This window comes from Sus scrofa, chromosome 2 (genome assembly GCF_000003025.6).
Source record: "Sus scrofa isolate TJ Tabasco breed Duroc chromosome 2, Sscrofa11.1, whole genome shotgun sequence".
NCBI classification, from domain to species: domain Eukaryota; kingdom Metazoa; phylum Chordata; class Mammalia; order Artiodactyla; family Suidae; genus Sus; species Sus scrofa.
Window position 1 is genome coordinate 117497455 of NC_010444.4, and position 23121 is coordinate 117520575.

The following is a 23121-nucleotide window of genomic DNA, read 5'->3' on the forward strand; positions in this document are numbered from 1 at the left end:
CTAGTGTATCCATCACACACTGCCCTGTGCTTGTCCTGACCCTTTTTTGTCAATGACTTGATCAAGGATAGAAAAAGCCTGTGGTAATTTAGGTTACGTTCCCTAGGAAGAGACTCTGAGGTGGACATTGGCAGGAAGGAAGTTTATTGGAGGAGGTCCCTTCGTGGCGCAGTGGTTAACGAATCCGACTAGGAACCATGAGGTTGCAGGTTCGCTCCCTGGCCTTGCTCAGTGGGTTAAGGATCTGGCGTTGCCGTGGGCTGTGGTGTAGGTTGCAGACGCGGCTCGGATCCCGCATTGCTGTGGCTCTGGCGTAGACTGGCGTCTTAGGCTCCAATTAGACCCCCTAGCCTGGGAACCTCCATATGCTGTGGGAGTGGCCCTAGAAAAGACAAAAAAAAAGAAAGAAGTTTATTGGAAAGTGCTCTTTGGAGCAACAATTTTTGGGGAGTGCAAGGTAGGCACGGGTGGAACTCAAGTGGTACAGTCCCAGTAAAGGAATCAGCCGATCCCCTGGGGAATCTGGAGCTGAAATGACCTTTCTGATTCATCCCACCTGGAGACAAGGGGGCTGTGTCTTCACCTGCAGACACTCACCACCTAGCAGGTGACTTGAGACCAGCGCGTGGCAGTTCCTGAGGAGGGCTCAGTTTTGAGCTGTATGGCAGCCACCACACCCGGTGGCTGGGGAATGAATGCCCCACTCTGGAATGGAGAGCTGGCTAGTTAACCACAACATCCACTAAAATCTGCATAATTTTTGATTAGATAAATCTCGGAGAGCTAGTAGATTGTCCAGTTTTTTTTTTTTTCAAGGCAATAGCACTTTTAAAAAATTATATTCATGATCGGTAGTTTAGGCTTTGCATTTAGACAGGATCTGCATTGATGTCTCATCTCCACACACCACTTGTGTGACTTTGAACACAGTTTAACTTCTAAGGCTAAATGTCTATGCAGTGTAGATAATAATCTACCTCTTACAGTTACTGTGAGGATTAATAAGCACCAGTTATTTTTCAGAGCTCTTTTTTTTTTTTGTCTTAAATTTAATTTGCCTTCAATACAAATGGGAATTTCAGTGTATTTTTGCTTTTCCAACTACTCTAGTCTCCCTAATCACCATCACTGAGGAATTTCAAAACAAATTAGACACATGAAAATGTTGAAAGAATAGTTGTCATTTTGTTGCATGTGAGAACAACTCATGCCTCTTCTGATCAATGGCACTGATCCTAGGCTTGTCTCTGGGACACCTTTGATTTTGAATTCAACAAATAGCTAATGAGCACATCTGAGGAGTGACAAGACACTGATTGAGGCAGTTAGCAAGCTACAGCCCAGGGTTAAATCTAGTCTGCTGCCTGTTTTTGTATTGCCCAGATGTCTAATACTTGTTTTTATGTTTTTAGAGGGTTGTTTGGGGAAAGAGGGGGCAAGAATATACAGTAGGGACAGGAAGTCGTCCATAATCTGGCCCTTTACAAAAAATGTTTGCTCACTCTTAGCCTTGACACATAACACATAAAACAGGTAAAACAATAAAAAAAAAATAGGTAGGCCTTATGAAGAAACAAAGGCCTGAGCTAGAAAATGAACATGTGACCTTACTTTAGACAGATAGGGCAAAGGCCACCTCAGAAGGTGACATATAAAGCTGAAGCTCGCCATTGAGAAGGAGCCAGCCAAGTGAGTGTGGGGGGAAGGCTGATGGAAGCAGAGGGAAGAGTGTGGGGACATGCTGAAGCTGGAAAAGGCCTGGGTGTTTGAGGTCTGAGCAGAGCGAGGAAGAAGGAAGTCACAATTAATTTGGGGCTGTAGATGCCACTGGGTAAGAGTTTGTTTGCATTTTATCCTTTCTTATTCCAAGTGCCAAAAGGAAACCATTGATCTGGTTACCATGTGGAGGAAGGATGCTAGTGACATGGGCAAGTGGGAAAATTTTATTTCCTAAGTTCCAGGATGATGCCAGCGTTCTGGCAGTGGCCTGGCCTGTCTACACCTCTTCTTGCATTTTCATGGGGTGGATTAGGGACCTTGATTCATTTTCCTTATTCCCTTGAGGTTTGCAGGTGGAAGTGACAGGTTCAGTCCTTACAAACTTACACAGTAGTGACCCTTCTGATATATTAGCTCTCAGTTCTCCTGTCCTGACTCTCTCATGTTCTGGTGTCCTATCCCTGTTTCCTGGACATCTTCCTTCCCAAACAGATAATGTCTCACACTCTAAAATTATCTTGATTCATACTCCCCATGCTTAGCATTGAATTGTTTCATCAGTGCTTCTTTGAATATGAATAAAACAAATCAAGCCAGTCATAGGAACAGATGAAAGACTTCTCAGAGGATGGTTTATTTTTAGCCCAAAGAAATCTCAAAATAATAGAATTCTGGAGTGTAGCTCATTATGTTGGAAAGATACTTTCAGGGAAGTAAATATGCTTGTTAGCTAGATCCACTGACAGGTGAATTCTAAACGGATTCTAGAGCAGGAAGGTTTAGCTGAGGAGGGAGCTGTGTGAAGCACCTTCAGTGTCATTCAGGGACTCCACCTGTAACTGTGGGAGATGGGTGTCAGGCTCAGGCTCAGGTAGCTCCACTCCCATTTCCCCATGACAGTCCCCATCCAAATCCCCCCCGCCCCATGCCCCGCAGCTGACAGGGAGCTCCAGCCCCTGCAGGGCATTGTACTGTAGGGATTTCATTCCATGACTAGTGCAAATATAATAAGGGAAGATTATAAATTACCCCATCTTCTTTCTCTTCATCTCTCTGCCCCTCCATGGAAAAGTGGGAAGCCTGAGAACCTGGTTTAGCAATAATTACAAAGGAAATGGCACTTAATTAGGGAATGGATTTATGCCTAATTTTCATGAATAAAGTTTATTATGCATGTAACTGGCATATGGAGGTTCCCAGGCTAGGGGTCGAATCAGAGCTACAGCTGCTAGCCTACACCACAGCCACAGCAATGCCACATCCCAGCTGCATCTGTGACCTACACCACAGCTCATGGCAACGCTGGATCCTTAACCCACTTAGCGAGGCCAGGGATTGAACCCGCAACCTCATGTTTCCTAGTTGGATACATTTCTGCTGTGCCACAAAGGGAACTCCCCATAATTAACTATTTAAAGGGAATATTTGAACAGCTTTTGGTATTAGGAATCTTTTCTAAATATAACTTGAGGAGTTCCTGTTGTGGCTCAGAGGGTTAAGAACCTGGCTAGTATCCATGAGGATGCTGGTTTGATCCCTGGCTTTGCTCAGTAGGTTAAGGATCCGGCGTTGCCATGAGCAGTGGTGTAGGTTGCAAATGCGGCTCGGATCTCCACGTTGCTGTGGCTGTGGTGTAGGCCGGCAAGTGTAAGCTCAGATTTGACCCCTAGCCTGGGAACTTCCATATGTCTCACATGCTATCCCAAAAAGGAAAAAATAAATAAAAGTTGATATTTTAAACCTAAGAAAACCTTAGTTATTTTTGATTTGGCTGTCTTCTCTGAATCTTGTTTTCTATATATTCTCTTCTAGAGAAGAAGTGGGTCTAAAGATAGCCTGATTGAAGAAAAATCTCAGACATCTACAAGCAACCTGACTGGAAAACACACAGCAAAAACAATAAAAACTATCCAAGCTTCACGCCTCAAGATAGAGACTTGATCCCAGTGAAGGGTTTGGGGTGTGAGGTGGGAAGGGTATGTGTGCCACTTTTACTTTGAAACTGTGAATTATTCAAATATTTTGGACGTGCAGAAGTGTTTCTTCAGAAGAAAATAATGGAGTCTATTCCATTTTTTAAAGGTTTAACTACAGCATATTTGTGCCTAAAGGGCTTTTTTATTTGGTAACTGGAAGGATAGTAGTCTTGTAAAAACATATCCACTTGATGCCATGTTTTCCTTCCTGGAAACTGAGTATTTTGTGTCTGCCACAGCCAAGACCAGATGCTTCTGATCAAAGTTCTGGAATCCTGGATTGCATCTGGCTAGCTGCGCAGCAGTACACCAAGTGGGATGAAAAGGTTCTTCTCAACTCTGGGTGGATCTCTGCCTGTGCACAGATACATGACTGAGGCATCACTTTCACACTGCAGATATTTTTATTCTTATGTTCTTTGTAATACTGTAATTTGTGGCATTAAGTTCCACTGACTTAAAATGTTAAAAAAAGTTTTGTTAAGTGCTGCTTTAAATTTCTAGTGTCCTTGTCTTGTGCTTTAAAAAAAAAAAAAAAAAAAAAAAAAAGGCTACATGTGGGTATGGATTTCAGTTGACCTCAGCTTGTAAATTCATGACCTCAACCTCAAATAGTCCCTACAGCCTGCCTGGCTATCTCTCTCCCTAAATACCACTTCAGATTTTCTCTCTGCAAATGACTCACGTCTATAGGGGAAATACTCATTTAGGGGACATCCACAGCTAAACCTTTTCATGGCTGCCATCAACCGAGTCCTTCCTTTTCTCCTGTCCCTTTACCTGTGCTTTGGAACCCATCTCCTCCTTACCCCTGTTCTCTGCTGTATTAATATAGTCAGCCTCTTCCTCTCAGCTAGATCCTATTTAAGACCCTTACTTAAAAAAAAATGAAAGCCTGGGAGTTCCCATAGTGGCACAGTGGAAACAAATCCGACTATTAACCATAAGGTTTCGGGTTCCATCCCTGGCCTCGCTCAGTGGGTTAAGGATCCAGCGTTGCTGTGAGCTGTGGTGTAGCTTGCAGAAGAGGCTTGGGGAGTTCCCGTCGCGGCGCAGTGGTTAACAAATTCGACTAGGAACCATGAGGTTGCGGGTTCGATCCCTGCCCTTGCTCAGTGGGTTAACAATCCGGCGTTGCTGTGAGCTGTGGTGTAGGTTGCAGATGCGGCTTGGATCCCGCGTTGCTGTGGCTCTGGCGTAGGCCGGTGGCTACAGCTCCGATTCGACCCCTAGCCTGGGAACCTCCATATGCCGAGGGCACGGCCCAAGAAATAGCAAAAAAAAAGACCAAAAAAAAAAAAAAAAAAAGAAGAGGCTTGGATCCTGCGTTGCTGTGGCTGTGGTATAGGCCAGCAGCCGTAGCTGATTGGACCCCTAGCTTGGGAACCTCCATGAGCCACAGGAGCGGCCCTAAAAAGACCAAAAAAAAAAAAAAAAAAGTAGGACTGGACTTCCTGTTGCGGCTTAGGGGTTTAAGAACCCAACTAGTATGATTGGATGTGTGTTCAAGCCTTGGTCTTGCTCAGTGAGTTAAGGATACAGTGTTGCTATGAGCTGTGGTGTAGGTCACAGATGCAGCACCCATTCTGACCCATATCCTGGGAACTTCTGTATGCCACAGGTGCGGCCCTTAAAAAAAAGTAAGCCAACCAAATATCCTTCCCCAACTACCACTTTTTTTTCACCCATTCTGTCTCCTGAATGGTGCAGCCAGCATTCTCAATCTCTGTTTATCCCAAACCATCTCTAATACAGATTCTCTAGGACAGCAGACCTAACATCACCTTCATGTCACTGTTCTATTTCCCATTGTTCCTACCATTCTGTCCTTTGCAGCTCACCCTATGCTACTTCACCAGTTAATTTTCTCAACCCCAGTCCCTATTTCTCTGCCCCAGTGGGTTTCATTTATTCCCATGGCTTTTCTATAGTTTAAGACTACAAGCCAATATAGTGACAAGGGGTCACTTAGAAATCTAAGACAATTCAAATTAACTACTTGAAAATGCTGCTCCCCAGCTGGATTTGTGATTGTACAAGACTATACGCCTAGCAGTCATTATAGACACATCCTCTATTACCAGGTCCTGTCTACTATAGCTTCAACCATCTCTTTCCTGATTTTACCATCCTGGTCCAATGTGATCATCTCTTACAACCATAGCAGCCTCAGACTGGCACACCAGCACCCCTTTTCTCGGCAGTGTGCATTTGTCATGGATTTCCCTTTGCTTTAAAATGAGCCTTAAGTGGTATGGCCTCTTTAACTGTTCAGCCTGATAATATCCACAGCTCCCATAATGGCCACCTTCCAGCTTCATTAAGCATTCAACTCTTGTCTAATGAGGGCAGTTAAAGGAAACCTCCAAGTTAGAAATCTGGACTTATTTCAGTCATACCCAATTTTTAGCTCCAGGCCACTGTACATGGCACAGGGTCAGTTTTGCCTTGTAAAAATGATTAACTACCCTTAGTCTCAACCATTTCTCAGGTTTCTGGTCAAATCTTATCATGCAAAGGACTTGTCTCACAAACGAAGTTTTGATGTGAAGACATTTCTTCCATTCAACGGAAAGCTCCCAAAGGGAGGAACTGTGTTTGCCCACCACTGTGTTCCCAGCTGCTAGTGCAGTGCTTTCAATAAATATTCTGAATGCCTGAATACACCATTTGTTCTTTCCTGCAAAGTGAAGGTTATTTGCTGACTTAAAATTCAGTAACAAAGTAAGTACACCTGTGATGTAGAAACCAACTGGTCTATTTCAGTTCACCATGCATCAGACATTGGAAGAAAGCATGTAATTCTCCTTGGGGCCTAGCATAAGCCTGTGTTTTATAAGGCTATCAGTGACAGATTCATCACAGAATATTAACAGCTGAGGTGTTAACAATTTTGGAGTTGCTGGGAGCGGGAGGGAGATTCCACGTAATCTTTCAGTGAAAGAACGCTACTTCCTGGCAGTTAACACACAAACTTCTGAGAAACAAACCATTTTATTTATAGCCCCACTGTTTTATATGTACATTTATGGACTGCTCAAAAAGCAGTAATTTTTAGTAATCTTGAAAATTTTACATAACCCTAACCAACTCTTGAAGATCAAGTCGTCAAATTCCTCAGCAAGGACACCCTAAAAAAAAACAACAAAGTACTCAATTTAACAGGTAAACATTTTTTTACATGCGCCACAAACTCGCAGTACATGCTTCTGCACTGTATCAAGGTATGTACTTCTGGACTTTAAATGTCAACATAAAACATGGCTGATTATCTGGAGAGTGGTTTTCTAAAATTTAGCTACTACGCATGTATCTTAGGATTTTATGATGAATAAGCTGGGAAGAGGCCATCCCATCTGCAGTAAACAACTGCTTACAGATATAGCAGTACTAATACTGCCAAACAAATAATGAACAATTATTAACTAATACCTACTAGAGAAGGCACCCCAACCTAGAAAGTTTCTCATTCTGAAGTATCAACTTACCTTAGGTCATCTTTCTGCTTCCTCATAGTCATGGATTAAGCTAGCGAGTCTATGCTTCAAGCGTCCATCTTTCAGCTGAACAAAAATTAAAACCGGTTAAGAGAAACACCTAACACTGGCAGAATCAAAATCACTTATGCAAGTAACATGAGCTAACTGTTACTTAAGCAGCTCCTACACCGAAGATATCAAATACAAAGGCAGTAAAAGGCTGCAAAAGTGTTTGATTTTTGCCTTTTTTGACACCACATTCACTAGTTGCCAAAAGTGAATGGGCAACACAAAGGCTGCAAGAAAACCGCGGAAGCAATGCTGTGTGGCCCAAAGTTCCAGACCCCAAAGCAACTGCGATGATTTGTTCTGTTGATTAGAGCTGAGGGGAACTAATCGCAGCTCCACATTCTCCTTTACGACTCAGAAACAAAAGCCTAAGTCTTTTAATATCGTCAAACTTCGAAGCAACTCACCTCCAAAGCTGGTGACACTAATTTCCGCATCTTAAAATCCAAGTTCTGCATCCTGAAAGTTATGAAGATCTAAACCTTAAACGGCACTTCCGCGCTGACCCGATTTCACACTGGCAGGCAGACATAGGTGCAGTTACACGGCGTGGCCTTTTCCTTTCAGAGCCAAGAAATCTCCGCTTCCATTAAAATTTCTTTGACATACAGTCTATGAAACTCAAACGCCCCCCAAGCCATCGCTCCAGCTCCTGGCGAGAGAGCCCTGGCAGGGGGCCACTTCGGGGCCTCCTGAGGTCCCATCGACAACGTGGCGGGAGCTAGAACTGGCCGCTGCCCTCCACGCATTTAGGGCCGGGGACTCTCGGCCCTGGAACTGCTGCGGCGCGGGCCTCACCAGACTCAAGGCGGCCGCGCGCTCCTGCCCGGGGCCCCGGCGGTCAGAGGCCATGTGGCCACGCGTCCGAAGGCTGCAGCCATCCTCGAAACTCCCGGACAGAACATCCGGACGCAACGCCGAAGGTGGAAAGGCTGCGCACTCTTCCCACAATGCTTTTCTATGACTGGAAGGACCCACTGCGCGAGGGGGGGAGAATGGACTGTACCATCGACCGCCGCGCCCCCGCGAGACGCCACCATGTGGCTGGAGGGCGAAGTGCATAGTGATTGGCTGAGGGGCGGGGCTCCATGAGAAAGCTTTGTGAGAAAGGCGTGTTTGCGCGCTGAACTCCCGACTCCCGAGGCATCGTGCAACTAGTTTTTCCGGCGCCGAAGGAGCTTTTATCAAGCGTGACTTTCTACCCACCCTTCTTCGCAGTGTTACGGGCACACGGTCACCGCTGAGCTGCGGGTGTAGCCCGAAGGACTTGAGACCTCGTGTTCTGAGGGAGGACAGAGCTCACCGTCTCCAGCTGAGGAAGAGTAAGGTCATTAATTTCAGAAATATTTATTGAGTACTTAGTATGCTTCATGCTCTTTTCTAAATGCCTGGCAGTCAGGTGTGAATGAGACAGACTAGTTGCGTGAGAAAGACACAAAACAGGTAACATGGACACTGTTAAGTCCAGATAGTGTAAGTACCAAAAAAGAAACAAAAGGGGGTAAAATGTGATAGAGACGCGCTGTTTGGTAGGAATCTAGTGCAAACAAGGAATATTATTTTATATATTTATTTTATTTGTTTTTCTAGGGCCGCACCCGCTGCATATGGAGGTTCCCAGGCTAGGGGTAGGGGTTGAATCAGAGCTGTAGCTGCTGGCCTTCACCATGGCCACAGTAGCTTGGGATTCAAGCCGCATCGGTGACCTACACCATAGCTCATGGCAATGCCGGATCCTTAACCCACTTTGTGAGGCCAGGGATGGAACTGTGTCCTCATGGATACTGGTCGGGTTCCTTAACCGCTGAGCCACAATGGGAACTCCATGAATGTTATTTTAAATGTTGGAAAAGCCGCAAAAAAAGGTAAAAGGAACCAGCTAAATTAATCTTAACAGTAATTCACCATGTGCTCAATATTGTCATTGCAACCTGTAATCAATATAAAATCATTGATGATGTATTTGCATTTTTTTATTCGTACTAAGTCTTCAAAGTCCAGTATATATCTTATATTACCAGTACATTTGAGTTCAGACTAGTCCCATTTCAGGTGCTCAGAAGCAGGCCTTGGCCAGTGTCGCTGGAGCAGTGGCAGGAGGGCAGGGTGGCTTGAGATGCAGTGTAGGTGACAGGCAGGAGCAAATCCTGTCAGGCTTTGTACCTGTGGTAAGGAGTTGGGATTTTATGCTGAAATTTTAGAAGCGATCAGTACCAGAAAGAAAGTTGAGGTGGTTAATTGGCTTTATGCTGATAACCATTCCTCATTGAAAGGATAGAGGCTGCAGTCATTTGGGCTGACTGGTAGCACCTGGGGCTCCCTGCACCTGTAAGTCCTAGTAGAGACTTATTCAGGGACCACCTCCCAGGACCTTTCTTTGTTTCTTTGAAGCAAAAAGAAACAGAAAAGAAAGAAAAAGAGGGAGGGAGGAAAGAAAAAAAAAAAAAAAAAAAAAAAGGAGAGAGAGGAAGGAAAGGAAGGAAGGACGAAGAAAACATAAAATGCAAGCCCATAGCCCAGTGGTCGTCACACCAGGATTAGCCTGAATGATAACATCAATGTTGGGACAGTAGGGACAGTGACCATCCAGAAGTAAATGTGTAATGATTATGGGAGGTAAAGAACTCTAAGGACTTCACTAGGAAGTCTCTCTCATGTCTGGGGAGAGAAAGGTTGGGGAAGGAGAGGGACTCCTCAAAAAGTGTTACTGAAAGACACTGAAAGGTACAATGTGAGGATTATACCAAATTTCAATCTTACCTTCTTGCTAGAGAAAGTCGGGAAATTTCCTTGGGCTGGAGCAGCTAGCAAATCTAGGTTTAGATTCATCTCTCACTCTTGTTCTTTTGGGTAAATGATCACCTCTGTAAGCCCACGGTTCCTCTTGTCCAGGATAATACCTTTACCCATGTACCACATAGGTTTAAAGAATGAAGGCAGGTTTGTTGAATCATCTAGCACTGGTTAGTACATAGTGACACCCAATTAATGACTCTCATGAGCCTGACTCTTCTTGTTTACTGCCACCGCAGGTAAGGAACCTTGGTGGGTTGAGTTTCTTAAGGAAGCCGGGCAGGGGACTATGTTGCTGTGCGTGGTTTTTTTTAAGGGCTTGACATTTTGTTCCGACCTGATTCTTTCCTATGTGCCCCTTATACCTCTTCCCTAAACTCTGGATGGTTCAAGAATAGATAGAGGGGAGACATGTGTTTCACTTACTGGATTAATGTTGGTGTCAGGAAATTAATTCTAAATTCTTCATCGTCCTGTCTGCCTTGACCTCACGTAGCCTGGTAAGGAAAATCCAGTAATTAAGCCAATGCAAGCAGAAAGGACATGAGAAAATGATAGGGGATATTTTCTGCCTAGTTTCCCCTCCATCCTTGCCTGCTGGAGTGATGGCCTTGTGGAAGGATGTACAAGCTTCATACAGAGTGAGTGCGAGCATGGGACACGTTCAGTTTCCTTGTCCGGTGTGGTAGCAGAGTAATGGTCCTTCACACATCCTAATCCCCAGAACCCGTGAATATGTTTCATTACACAGTAAAACAGGGCTTTGCCCACGTGGTTAATGTGAGGGACTGAGAGATGAGAAAATAAAAAATGAAGAGGAAAACAGGAGAGTCAGAGATGGGGCAGAAGAGAAGGCTGGAGAAGACAAACTTCCATTGCCTTTGAAGATGGAGGAGGAAGATCTTTGAAGCCAAAGTGTATAGACAGCCTCTAGGAGCTGGGAATGGCCCTCAGCTGACAGCCAGCAAGGAAACAGAGACTTCATTTCTACAACTATATGGAACTTAATTCTGCCAACCACCTGAGTGAGCATGGAAGCAGATTCTCCTCTGGAATCTCCAGAAAAGAACACAGCCCTCTGATGCCCTGATTTTAGCCCAGTGAAACTCACGCCAGATTTCCAAACAACAGAGCTATGATAATACATTTGCGTTGTTTTAAGTTGCTAAATTTGTGTAAACTTGTTAACGGCAGCAGGAGAAAACGAATAACACACTGTTAGGAGTGGAGAGTGAAAAGTGTGTTGTTTTTCTTATTCTGCTCCTTGTCCCACTAATTTTCTTATCAGGAGCATAAGTAAGATTTTGCAGATAAGGTATGCACATTTGGTTTTAAAGTGCTTAATCATTATGGGGTTGACATTTTGGTTTTTTTGGTGTTAGGGATCTGATTTATTTATTTATTTATGTTTGTCTTTTTAGGGCCACACGCAAGGTATATGGAGGTTCCCAGGCTAGGGGTCAAACTGGAGCTATAGCCACTGGCCTACACCACAGCCAGAGCAACACCAGATTTTTAACCACTGAGCGAGGCCAGGGATTGAACCTGCATCCTCATGGATGCCAGTCAGATTCGTTATCGCTGAGCCCTGACGGGAACTCCAGCATCTGATTTAATAGCCAGTAGATATTAAATAATACTTTTTGTGATTTAGAACCGTTTGTAGTTTTTCTTTGGATTTTCTCTTTAAGCAATCACATCTGCAGCTTTCTTCCTTTCTACATCTACCGCGTGTGTGTGTGTGTGTGTGTGTGTGTGTGTGTGTGTGTGTGTGTGAGAATGTTTGAATGCCCAGCGTGCAGATAGACATCCTTGTTTGGTTCACGACTTTAAAGGAATGCTCTTAAAGCTTATTTCTTACAGTTTACTGGGTTAGGGAAGTGTCCTTTTTTCAGCTTGCTATTTTTCTTATCTTGAATAGATGTCAAATTTTATTACATTTTTTCTGCCTCTATTAAGATGGACATAGAGTTTTTTCTTATAATTTGTTAATGAGGTGAATTGCATTAATCAATACATTTTCTAATATTGAACCAATCTTAACATTTCTGGAAGATACCGTATTTGTCATTTCAAAAAATACTTTGTTTAGAATTACTGCATTTATGTTTACGGACAAGAGGGGACTGTGGATATCTTTTTTATGTGGTCTTTGATAGTTTCGATGTTAGAACTATACAGATATCTACTTAATATTAGTAATTTGTTTCTGAAAATCAGCTGTTCTATTCAAAAACATTAACTGGGAGCCTACTTCCCTTCATTTTAAATGGTTAAATGATAATGAGCTACTTGTTTTTTGTTTTTTTTTGTCTTTTCTAGGGCCGATCCTATGCCACATGGAGGTTCCCAGGCTAGGGGTCTAAGAGCTGTAGCCACTGGCCTACACCAGAGCCACAGCAACGTGGGATCCAAGCCGCATCTGCACCCTACACTACAACTCATGGCAACGCCAGATCCTTAACCCACTGAGCAAGGCCAGGGATCTAACCCACAACCTCATGATTCCTAGTCGGATTCCGTTAACCACTGAGCCACGACAGGAACTCCGAGCTACTTGTTAACCCAAACCAATTTCCTGAAATGTGATATAATAAACAAACCTGTTTTAAACAGTAAACTATAACATAAGGCTGTAAATGTCCATAACATTGCTTCCTGATTACCAAACAATATAGTTGTATAATAAATAGTTGCTTTGTTGGAAATAATATATTCACTTTCATTGTTACTGCTTTACTGCTTGATTTGCTTCTTTCTCCATGGATCTTTTAACGTTTTCTCAGCTTTTTTGGTTCTCATAATACAAAACTGTGAGGGAAAAAAGGACAATATGAAATATGAAAGGCATTATGGGAATGTGGCAGAGAATGAGTCAGGCTGAAGGTGATCTTTAGTGCTGCTTTTATCACCAGTAGTGTTTGTGCGGCATATCCCCTTCATTGACTCTTGGTATGTTTTTTGATTTGCTGATGCATGATGCTTCCAAAATTTTACTAGTTGGGTTTGTGATGTAACTCAGGGCATTTCCTGCACTTTTGTTGTTATTTTTGGTAAAAATGTATTGAGGAATTCTCATGTGGCCCAGTGGGTTAAGGATCCAGTGTTTTCACTGCTGTGGCTCAGGTCACTGCTGTGGTGTGGGTTCAGTCCCTAGCCCCAGAACTTCTGTGTGCCCGGGGCATAGCCAAAAAAATAAATAAATAAACCTCACTTTTAGAACTATCTGGGTCTAGTATATTCTTTGTAGGAAGATTTTATTTTATTTTTTTATTTTTTATCTTTTTAGGGCCACACCTGAGGCATATGGAAATTCCCAAACTAGGGCTGGAATCAGAGATACAGCTGCTGGCCTATGCCACAGCCACGACACTGGCTCCAAGCCACATCTGCGACCTACACCACAGGTCATGGCAATGCTGGCTCCTTAACCTACTGAGTGAGGCCAGGGATCAAACCCACATACTCATGGATACTAGTCAGTTTTCATTACCACTGAGCCACAAGGGGAGCTCCTATAGGAGGATTTTAAACTAATAAATTAATTTCTTTAACGATTGTAAAACTGTAGAGGTTTTTTCTTCTTTTGTTTTTTCGTCTTTTTGCCATTTCTTGGGCCGTTCTCGCGGCATATGGAGGTTCCCAGGCTAGGGGTCCAATTGGAGCTGTAGCCACCAGCCTACACCAGAACCATAGCAACGCAGAATCTGAGCCACATCTGTGACCTACACCACAGCTCACAGCAACACCGGATCCTTAACCTACTGAGCAAGGCCAGGGATTGAACCCGTTACCTCATGGTTCCTAGTCGGATTCGTTAACCACTGCGCCACGACGGGAACTCCCAGGTTTTTTCTTATTTAGTCATCCTTTGACAAGTCATCCTTCCGAGGGATGTATCCATTCTGCATGGTTTAAAGTTTGTTTATCCAGGAAGCACAGAGTCCCAAAGAAGATCAACCCAAAGAGGATAACTCAAGACAAGTGTTAATTAAAATGGCAAAAATTAAAGATTAAAAGGGACTATTAAAAGCAGTAAGAGAAAAGCAACAGTTACTCTAAAGGAACACCCAGAAGACTATGAACTGCCTCTTCAGCAGAAACTCTGCAGGCCAGAAGGGAGTGGCAAGATATATTTAAAGTGGTGAAAAGGTGCCGGGGGGGGGGGGGGGGGGGGGGGGAGGAGGGAGGGGGGTGGTGGCTACAACCAAGAATACACTGCCTGTCAAGGCTTACATTCAGATTTGATGGTGACATAAAAAGTTGTACAGACAAGCAAAAGCTTAAAGAGTTCAGTACCATCAAATCAGCTTTACAAGAAATATTGAAGGGGCTTCTCTTAAGCCAGAAACAAAAGGCTACAACTAGAAACATGAAAATCACAGTAGGAAAAACTCACTGGCAAAGGCAAATATGCAGTAGAAAGTCAGCTATGTACAAAGCTAGAAGTAAGGCTAAAATACAAAGGTAGTAAAATCATCTATATCTGCAATAAGTAGTTAAGGGATATGCAGAACAGAAAGATGTCAGAAACAGTAATTGTGGGAGGGGGAGTGAAAATATAGGCAGCCCCTGGGTATGTGCTAGATTAGAAGCCTACTCCTCAGGTCATACCTATTATATGCAAATAGCCTCTTTTGGAAAGACTGGGCAGGTTCAGTCTGCTGGTTCTGTGCTGGCCCTTGGGGATTAGCCAGGGTGACTCTGTGTGAGTCCTTTCTGAACTTTTATTTATTTATTTATTCGGGCCACAGCTGTGGCATACGGAGGTTTCCAGGCTAGGGATCACATTGAAGCTGGAGCTGCTGGCCTGTACCACAGCCACAGCAATTTGGGATTCTTAACCTGCTGAGCAAGGCCAGGGATCCAACCCTCATCCTCATGGATACTAGTCGGATTTGTTTCCGCTGAGCCACAACAGAAACTGAGAAGATCTGAGCTATCCTTTAGATCTCTGTGGCTTGTGGTTCTCATGGATGCCAGCCCCTCTGGCATTTCAAAAATGGATGTTTTAGGCACCCATTGCTCAGGTGAGGTCTTCAAAGTTGGGGTACTAGGTATGAAGCCTAAACCCATCACTCCTCAGGGAGAAGCTGGGGGTTGTGAGTTCCGTCCCGGTTGGGCCATTGCTGCACCAGGAATGGGGTTTATGGTGAAATTGGTTCTCAGCCACTCCTCCTCAGTTTGATGTGGGTTTTTCCTCGTTTGCCCAATGTGTAGAAATCAGGTGGTTTCTGGATTTCTTTCCGAGGGAATTATTTCGTATGTAGCTGTTGATTTGATGTGTCTATGGGAGGATGAGGTCAGGAGCCTCTGACATTGCCGTCATGAGCCAGCTCCTAATGCTGAGTTTCTTGTGTCAGTTATTACACATTATTTTTCCAGGATTTCTCTTTGGTTCTTTTCCAAAGATGTAGGTTATTAATGATGTCTTTTGTTCCTTTGCTATTACTCCCTTTATTTCTCAAAATGTGTTAAACACTTATTTTATATCCTCAGGGTCAAATATTGGCACAATTTAACTCTGAACTCACTGTCACATGCTGTTTCTTTTCTTTTTTTCCTTTTTTTTTTTTTTTTTTTTTTTTTTAGGGCCGCACCCGAGGCACATGGAGGTTCCCAGGCTAGGAGTCGAATCAGACTGTGTCTTCATGGATACTAGTCAGATTCATTGCCGCTGAGCTTCGACGGGAGCTCCTGTTTATTTTCTTACAGGTTTTTTTTTTTTTTTAGCTGTAAGCATATGTTCTTTGGAAATTAAGTTATGGTAATCATTTGTGTCTGCTCCTGTAGAAAAGATTTATGTCTGGTATTGCTGGGCATTTGGGACACTACTAATGGGAAGCACTGCCAGACCATGCCATCCACCCCACATAGGATAGGGTGTGCCCTCCCTGCGTGAGGGGGACTGGTGCTAGTCATTTTCGAGGGAAACACATCCCCTCCCCCATTTACCCTTCTTCATAATGTGTGGGCAGATTTTCTCCACTATTTCTCTCTGTAGGATGACTGAACCCCCCCCCCCCAATTCACTTACCAAGGATGTTACCTTTTGGGGGTCACAGCTTTATGCATGGGTCCTTACCTCTACTTCCACCTTGCTCATCTCATGTCTTATCTCCTGACTCCCATATGGCCTTGTGAAGCCTACGCTCTAAGCCTCCAAGGCTAGGTATGTAGGTGTCCCAGGCAAACGCCACCACCAGAACTTGCTTTGCATTCATGCTCTCTTTTATGTGTGACCTCTGAGGACATCCCTTATTTTTCATCCAACTCAGCCATGCATTTAGAATGATATTTTAAAACATTTTCTCCAGCATTTTTAATTATTGTGCATTAGGGAGTTTCTCTGCATATCTCCCGCCACATTGCAGGCACAGAATGCATTTTGAGTTTCTTCATCAATTTGTTCCTTGAAAAGCCATCCAGCTTAAGAGCATTGGAAGGCTTACCACTAATCCTGCTTTTTCTACTAACAACCTATCTGCGAAGGTAATAATTCTTCCCAAAATAATTCTCAGAGGGTCTCTTTATTAAAGTAACTTGGCTAAATTCTTGGGGAATTTAACAAAATTATTCTGAACTTCATTTGGCGTCAGAGATTGATGAGACTAGGCAGAACAATTTAGAAAAGATTAATGGTGGAGGACGAACTCCTTCCTTAAACTAAATATTAGACATACTGCAACGTTAAATATGAAAACACATTCTCAACTTTATAAAATAATTGTCAGCATGGTATTGGCATAGGCATTCCCCTTTGGATGGAAAGGAAGGTAGACCTTCTAAACAGTTTGTATTTTATGTTAAATCCTAATATGTCTTAAAGCAAACATCACACATCAGCAGAAGAGGGAGGGCTTAATCCACATGTGTCTCTAACAGGAGTGATTTGTCACCTTGGGAAAAAAAAGAGTATTACCTGATATGAATAAAAATAAGCCTTATCTAGTTTAAAGAATTAAATTGAGGGGAAAAAAATCAAATAATAGGCTAAGTGAAAATAATAGTTTGATTGTAGAAAGGACTTACTAAGCGAAATGGCTGTTTCTGCAAGAAACTGGTTACAGTGAATAATGATGTATGTAGAGAATTTTTGGCCATAAGAAAATATTGCCTTTCAAAATAATAAGTAATATTTATTTAAAAATAAATACATGGAATAAGTAAATAATTGGTAATCTTGATTTGGCAACTTTAAAACTTTTTTTTTTTTTTTATTTTATGGCTACGCCTGAGGCATATGAAAGTTCCCAGGCCAGGGACTGAATCTGAGCCATAGTTATGACTGCAGCTGTGGCAGAGGAAGGTTCTTTAACCCCTTGTGCTGGGTGGGGGAATCAATCGACCTGCAACTCTGCAACAACTGGAGCCACTACAGTCAGATTTTATTTTTATTTTTTTTAGGGCTGCACCTGTGGCATATGGACTTTCCCAGGATAGAGATCAAATCAGAACTGCAGCTGCTGGTCTGTACCAGAGAAATAGCAATGCCAGATCCCATTGGCGACTCTGACCTGTGCCTTAGCTCATGGTAACGATGGATGCTTAATCCACTGGGTGAGGCCAGGGATTGAGCCTTCATCCTCATGGATACTAGTTGGATTCTTAACCCACTGTACAATAGTGGGAACTCCAAAATTTTTATCTTTAGTAGTTAAAGAGACATTCTAGGACTTCCCGTTGTGGTTCAGCAGATTAAGAACCAAGGTTATATCCATAAGGATGCAGGTTCAATCCTGGCCTTGCTCAGTGGGTTAAGGATCCGGCTTTGCCATAAGCTGAGATGTGGGTTGAAGATGCAGCTTGGATCTGGTGTTGCTAACCTAACCCTAACCCTAACTCTAACCTAACCCTGTGGTATAGGCTAGCAGCTGCCACTCGGATTCGACCCCAGCCCAGGAACTTACCACAGGTGCGCCCCTAAAAAGAAAAAAAAGTAATTTCATATATCTCTTGGCCAAATTTGTGTAATATAATTATAACAAATATAATAATAATAAAATATTCATGTTAATTCATATGGCTACTGAATACCCAGTAGGACCAAAGACAAAAAAATTATTTCACAAAAGAGAAACATGAATTCTGAAACATATCAATACCTTAAGGAATTCTATGAGAAATATTTTTGTAACACTATTCATTTGTATAAATACAAACTGACCTCTAGATTTCCAGTTGGTTTTTCTGATATTTATATATATATATTTTTTTTTAACTAAGAGGTAGGCAGGTCTGTGTTTAGGGGGGCTCTTTGTCTCTTTCATTTTGTTCTCATTCTGGGGCGTGATGGGACTTAAATTCTTTTCCTACATATTTTTTATTATCAATTTACTAATCATTATGCTTACTGTGTTTGAATGATATATGGTTCATCTTATTTACCAAATATTTTAAGTCAAATCTCTTCTAAACCACTATTTTAGAGGTTTTACAGGAAGTATTGACTTGTTAGTGACTGATATTGCAAAGAAACTGCTAAATGATTGCTAGTAGAAGAAATTCCTTATTGAGTTTTGTGTTAGTACAAGCAGGAAACCACCAGGTGGCAGTACAAGCCAAGCACAAACCCCCCACTATAATTTATACATGCGTATTCTCAATCACAGTTTAACTGGAATGAAATTAGCAATCGAAAATCCATATTTGAATAGAATCACTCACTTGCCTAGGTGTCTTTTAAACCTAGTTTTATGCTAGTTTTTCAGAGGTGATGCTTTGATTTTTTTTTTTTTTTAATCTGGTCAAGGTTGTGTAGGAAAGGACTGTTTTGATATGCTACTTTTGAGTATCTCAGAAGAACATCTTATTTATTTCAGTCCAGACAACAATGAACATCTTTCAGTGATAAAATTCTTTATGCCACAGAATGATATGTTTTAAGCCAATCAGGAAAATAAAGCTGGTGCTTTTAGTCAGGAGCCAGCCTGCCAGGAAATATACATAGCAATTGGAGTTGGATTATTAATAGACACTTCTTTTGTGGGATAGACAGCTCAATCTGTCTTAATTTTTTTAAAAGTCAGGTATGACTTGATTGCAGTGCTTAGTCACTTTCTGGAAATAAATAGTTGCTAGATAAAAATATGATTTTCTTATTTTTATAACTAAATATATGTGGCATGTGTTTCATATCCATACATTTCCAGGGGTATTTTTAGGAACATCTGTTTCTATATCAGTAACTTTTCCATGATGCTAGAGTCTTTCTTTGGGGGAGCAGACAGCATTGGAAGATTTTCTGTGAGACTGGTGTTCCTGTGAGGCACAGAATATCTCCAATAGCACAAAACCCAAAACCTGGGTTTCTAATGAGTGGCTTTAGTACATTAATGTTAATGTTTATTTTAGCCACTGAAAGAGAATTCTGAGCTGTTCCATTAGAGATTTGAAGTCTCTTAGCTGAGTAGATTAAATCTCTGAGTCCTGAGCAACTTGAAATTGAGTACACCGGACCTGTGTCCAAAATCTGTGAGAAATCATGGAGAACTCAGGGGCTTCAGATGGGAGAAGTTTGAAGATTCTGATCCTTCACACTTCCAAAAAGGGGAAGAAGTAATTTCATTTTGGTCTATGATAATGAACATGGCCTCAATTCTGTAATGCGCTATCAAATAAATGATGAGCCCTTAGAAGCAGCATCACTTATTCATGAGAGCCAGAATGGGTTTAACACCCATCACAGTAGAATTTCTTTTTCAATAAGGTGTCCAGATCTCTAGAGCTGAGAAGGGTGGAGAACCTAGAAATCTGAATTTGAACAAGGCGCTTGACAGAGTCTCTCGTTATATACCCCTGGCTGAAGAGAGAGATGTCATTATGGATATTGATGATTAGTTGAATAGCTACTAAGGGGGTGCTGTTTAGTAGATTGATGTCAAATGGAAGGGTGTTCTAGGAATGTCCTTGGCCTTTTCCTGTTAATCCTTTTTATTGGTGATTTGGATGAAGATATTGAAAGCACTCTTAAAAAATTTGAGATGATATGAAGTTAAAGAGAATAAATTAAATGGTCAAATTAGGATCCTAAAATTTTAGGCTTGTTGAATTTGATGAGTGTTAAAAGAACGATTTTTAAAGAGAACATCTGTTGGGGCCACTACTTGCATGCTAAAATCAACACCATATATAGAGGATAAGCTGTATCTTAGCTGTAGTACATCTGGAAAAGACTTAAGGAAATGTTGTTGGTAGTGAATATAGTGTAATTCACCTTGTGCCGTGAGTGTCAGCAGAGTAAATGTTAACTTAGGTTTTTGTTTGTTTGTTTTGTTTTTTGACCATGCCTGCAGCATGAGGAAGTTTCCAGGCTAGGGATTGAACCCAGGTACAAGCAGTGACAAAGCCAGATCCTTAACCTACAGAGCCACTAGGGATCTCCTTAATTTAGGTTTTATTTTTATTTTTTTAGTCTTTTTAGGGCCGCACCTGCAGCATATGTAGGTTCCCAGGCTAGGGTTCTAATCAGAGTTGTAGCGCCGGCCTACTCCACAGCCACAGCAACGCGGAATCCGAGGCACACCTGCAATCTACACCACAGCTCACGGCAATGCCAGATCCTTAACCCACTGAGCGAGGCCAGGGATCGAACCTGAAACCTCATGGTTCCTAGTCGGATTCGTTAACCACTGAGCCACGATGGGAACTCCTAATTTAGGTTTTATTAAGCAAAAAAGTGTGCTGTGGAGAAGGAGAGCATTGTTCCCTCTTCTACTGGCTTGACTACTCTCACTTCAGCTCTAGTGCTGTACCTCAAGTGTGCATAGGGAGGCCAGGAATTACTGAGGAAGAAATAAGCAAGATAACAAGACAGTAGAAGCTGTGTTACAAAGGAAGTAGCTGAAGGAACTGGGTGTTAGCAAATGCAGTGTCACAAGTTGGAGTGACACTGGCTTCACATGTTGAAGTGTGTCATGTGAGAGGGGAATTAGACTTGTTCTGTGTGATCTCGAGGGATCAAATCAAGGGGTGGAAACCTTAAAGAGGCAGCTTCGAGTTTCATAGAATAACTTTCTGATGGTTGGAAGCAATCCCAGATGGGAACAAACTGTTGAAGAGACGGTGATTTCTCCATCATTAGGGTGTTCAAGCATGAACGGGTAAGAACGTGGAAATGTCCTAGCAACTGATACATCACTGAATGAATGTAAAAGTCCCTTCCAATTCTAAGAGTTTATGGCTATTTTAATTTAAAATTCAATTAATATGGTTATTAAAATTTGAAATTTTAATATTTTAATGCTTTATTAAGCTAACAGGAATCCTTAAGAAAAGTAATCTTTAAAGATTTCTCAATGTTAATTTACCCCAATAATCCTAATATGTGGTTCGTTTTCTTTTTAATGCCTTTAGTCAGCAGAGGCAATATCAGGATTTTAAATGTGACCTTTATTCTTGTTGTCTCAGAGAAATGGTCCAAGCCCCAATGCCAAGATAAACACAATAGGTACCAAGTACTTCCAGATCCTAAAGAGATTACCTAAGCAGGTTGTGTTATATGATTGGGCAGCTAGTTTTGCCTGGGTGAGCCAATTGCTCACCCCCGGGGTCGAAGCGGAAGAGTTGGTGATGAAGACGGTTTGAGACAGCCATTAGCATGTTGCAAGATACTCCCCGTCAGTAGGGAACTGCTGGGAGGACTTGGTATGTATGGGAGATTGGGAGACTCCAGGACAGTGATGCTCCCTAAGAGAGACCGGCTGGAGCCACCCATGCCTGGAGTGGCCTGAGAGAGAGAGCCCTTTGGTGGGAACAGTATTCACCACCATGGAGGGTGTGTGGGCAAGATGCATGTTTCCCCTGCACCAGAAGTGTTTTTTTTTTTCCCAAAGGTTGCTTGGAGACTGGACTGGCAGCAGTTAGGGCCTGATGGTGAAGACTAATGAGAAGAGATTAACTGACTAGAGCTGGACCATGTAGGTTCAAATCATGGCTCTACTGCTTACTTGCTATGTAATCATGGGCAGAGATGGAACAAGAAATGTAGAGCCTACCTCCACACTCCTGCCCAAATCTTAGGAAGATGTACCCACCTTAAATTAGAGAAGGTTTTGGAATTTTGATAGTAAACAAAAGGGGCTTTTAAAATACCCAAGTAAGGAACTCCTGTGGTGGCTCAGCGGAAACAAACCTGACTAGTAACCATGAGGTTCATTCCTTGGCTTCACTCAGTGGTTAAGGATCTTGTGTTGCTGTGAGCTATGGTGTAGGTTGCAGACATGGCTCGGATCTGGTGTTGCTGTGACTATGGCTGGCAGCTGTAGGTCCATTTCGACACCTTGCTTGGGAAGCTCCATATGCTTCAAGTACAGCCCTAAAAAAAAAAAAAACCAAGTAAGACCATGCTTGCAACTTAGAGGGACGAGGAGAACTATGAGACCTTCCCAAGTTTCCATTCAGGGTATGGAAAAGGAGTCCAGAAAGTAGGTTTGAAGAGAGAGTGGAAGAAAGAATAAAGCTGCTTTCTGTATGCATCCTCTGCAGACCAGATTAATAAATATATGAACTGACTACAGCTATGAGTGGAAATGCAAGCCATGGATATAGTCTATATGGTTTTGTCACCATGTAGTAGTGTCAATAGTAAGTCACCCTACCTCTTGGGTCCTAAATTTCTTCACCTGTAGAAGATCTCCTGGTTCCTTTTAGCTTTGTAGTTCTGTATTCATTTTATTTCATAACCAAGATTTGGTGTCTGTCTCTCTCTCTCTCTAATTAATTTAGTATTTATAAATATTTACTTATAACCAGAATTTTTTCCAGGAAAGTTTTAATTAAATGAATTTTCACTTTTTCTTCCTATTGGCACTTGGGTTGTGTTTTGTGCCTAAATATGGTGTTAAGATTATTTTGTGTTTCTCATTTCTCCAGTAGTTTTTCTGCTAACTTTAATATAGATAAGCTTTAGTAAGATATGGCATTGTGAGCACATGCATTTTAAGTGTCTTACCCAAACCCTGCTGATTCAGTCTACATGTGGTTTTTACATTTTATAGATGAAAAGTCACAGGCAAACTAAATTCAAGGAGGTAAAAGGAATGGTCAAATAAATACAATTAAATATTAAAGAATTCCTCAGACCT

General features: G+C 42.2%; 2 protein-coding genes and 1 long non-coding RNA gene across 7 annotated transcripts in view; 2 read left to right on the forward strand and 1 right to left on the reverse strand.

The window, feature by feature from the left end:
- The window catches only part of EPB41L4A, a 266512-nt gene extending 262268 nt beyond the window's left edge, over window positions 1–4244 (forward strand). For all 5 annotated transcript variants that reach the window (XR_002342070.1, XR_002342071.1, XR_002342067.1 and 2 more), the window contains one exon: window positions 3532–4244. This is a non-coding gene — a long non-coding RNA (erythrocyte membrane protein band 4.1 like 4A). The remainder of the gene's footprint in view (window positions 1–3531) is intronic.
- Window positions 6671–10153, reverse strand: LOC100518827. The gene is made up of 4 exons (XM_013995035.2): window positions 10080–10153; window positions 7651–8525; window positions 7184–7258; window positions 6671–6826 (listed from the first exon to the last, which is right to left on the reverse strand). The coding sequence occupies exons 1-2, from the start codon at window positions 10151–10153 to the stop codon at window positions 7865–7867; spliced, it is 735 nt and encodes a 244-aa protein (XP_013850489.2). The 3' UTR covers window positions 6671–6826; window positions 7184–7258; window positions 7651–7864.
- The window catches only part of NREP (neuronal regeneration related protein), a 361955-nt gene continuing 347230 nt past the window's right edge, over window positions 8397–23121 (forward strand). The window contains exon 1 of the mRNA XM_021084633.1: window positions 8397–8565. The gene's annotated coding sequence lies outside the window, so the exon portion shown is untranslated. The remainder of the gene's footprint in view (window positions 8566–23121) is intronic.

What these genes read in the sequence shown, in the direction of transcription:
- LOC100518827 (XM_013995035.2), bottom strand. Translation starts at nt 10,153, where the DNA reads ATGGGTAAAGGTATTATCCTGGACAAGAGGAACCGTGGGCTTACAGAG. An exon ending in ATTTACCCAAAAGAACAAGA is followed by an intron (nt 8,526 to 10,079) that starts GTGAGAGATGAA and finishes GTCCTCCCTCAG; the next exon opens with AACACGAGGTCTCAAGTCCT.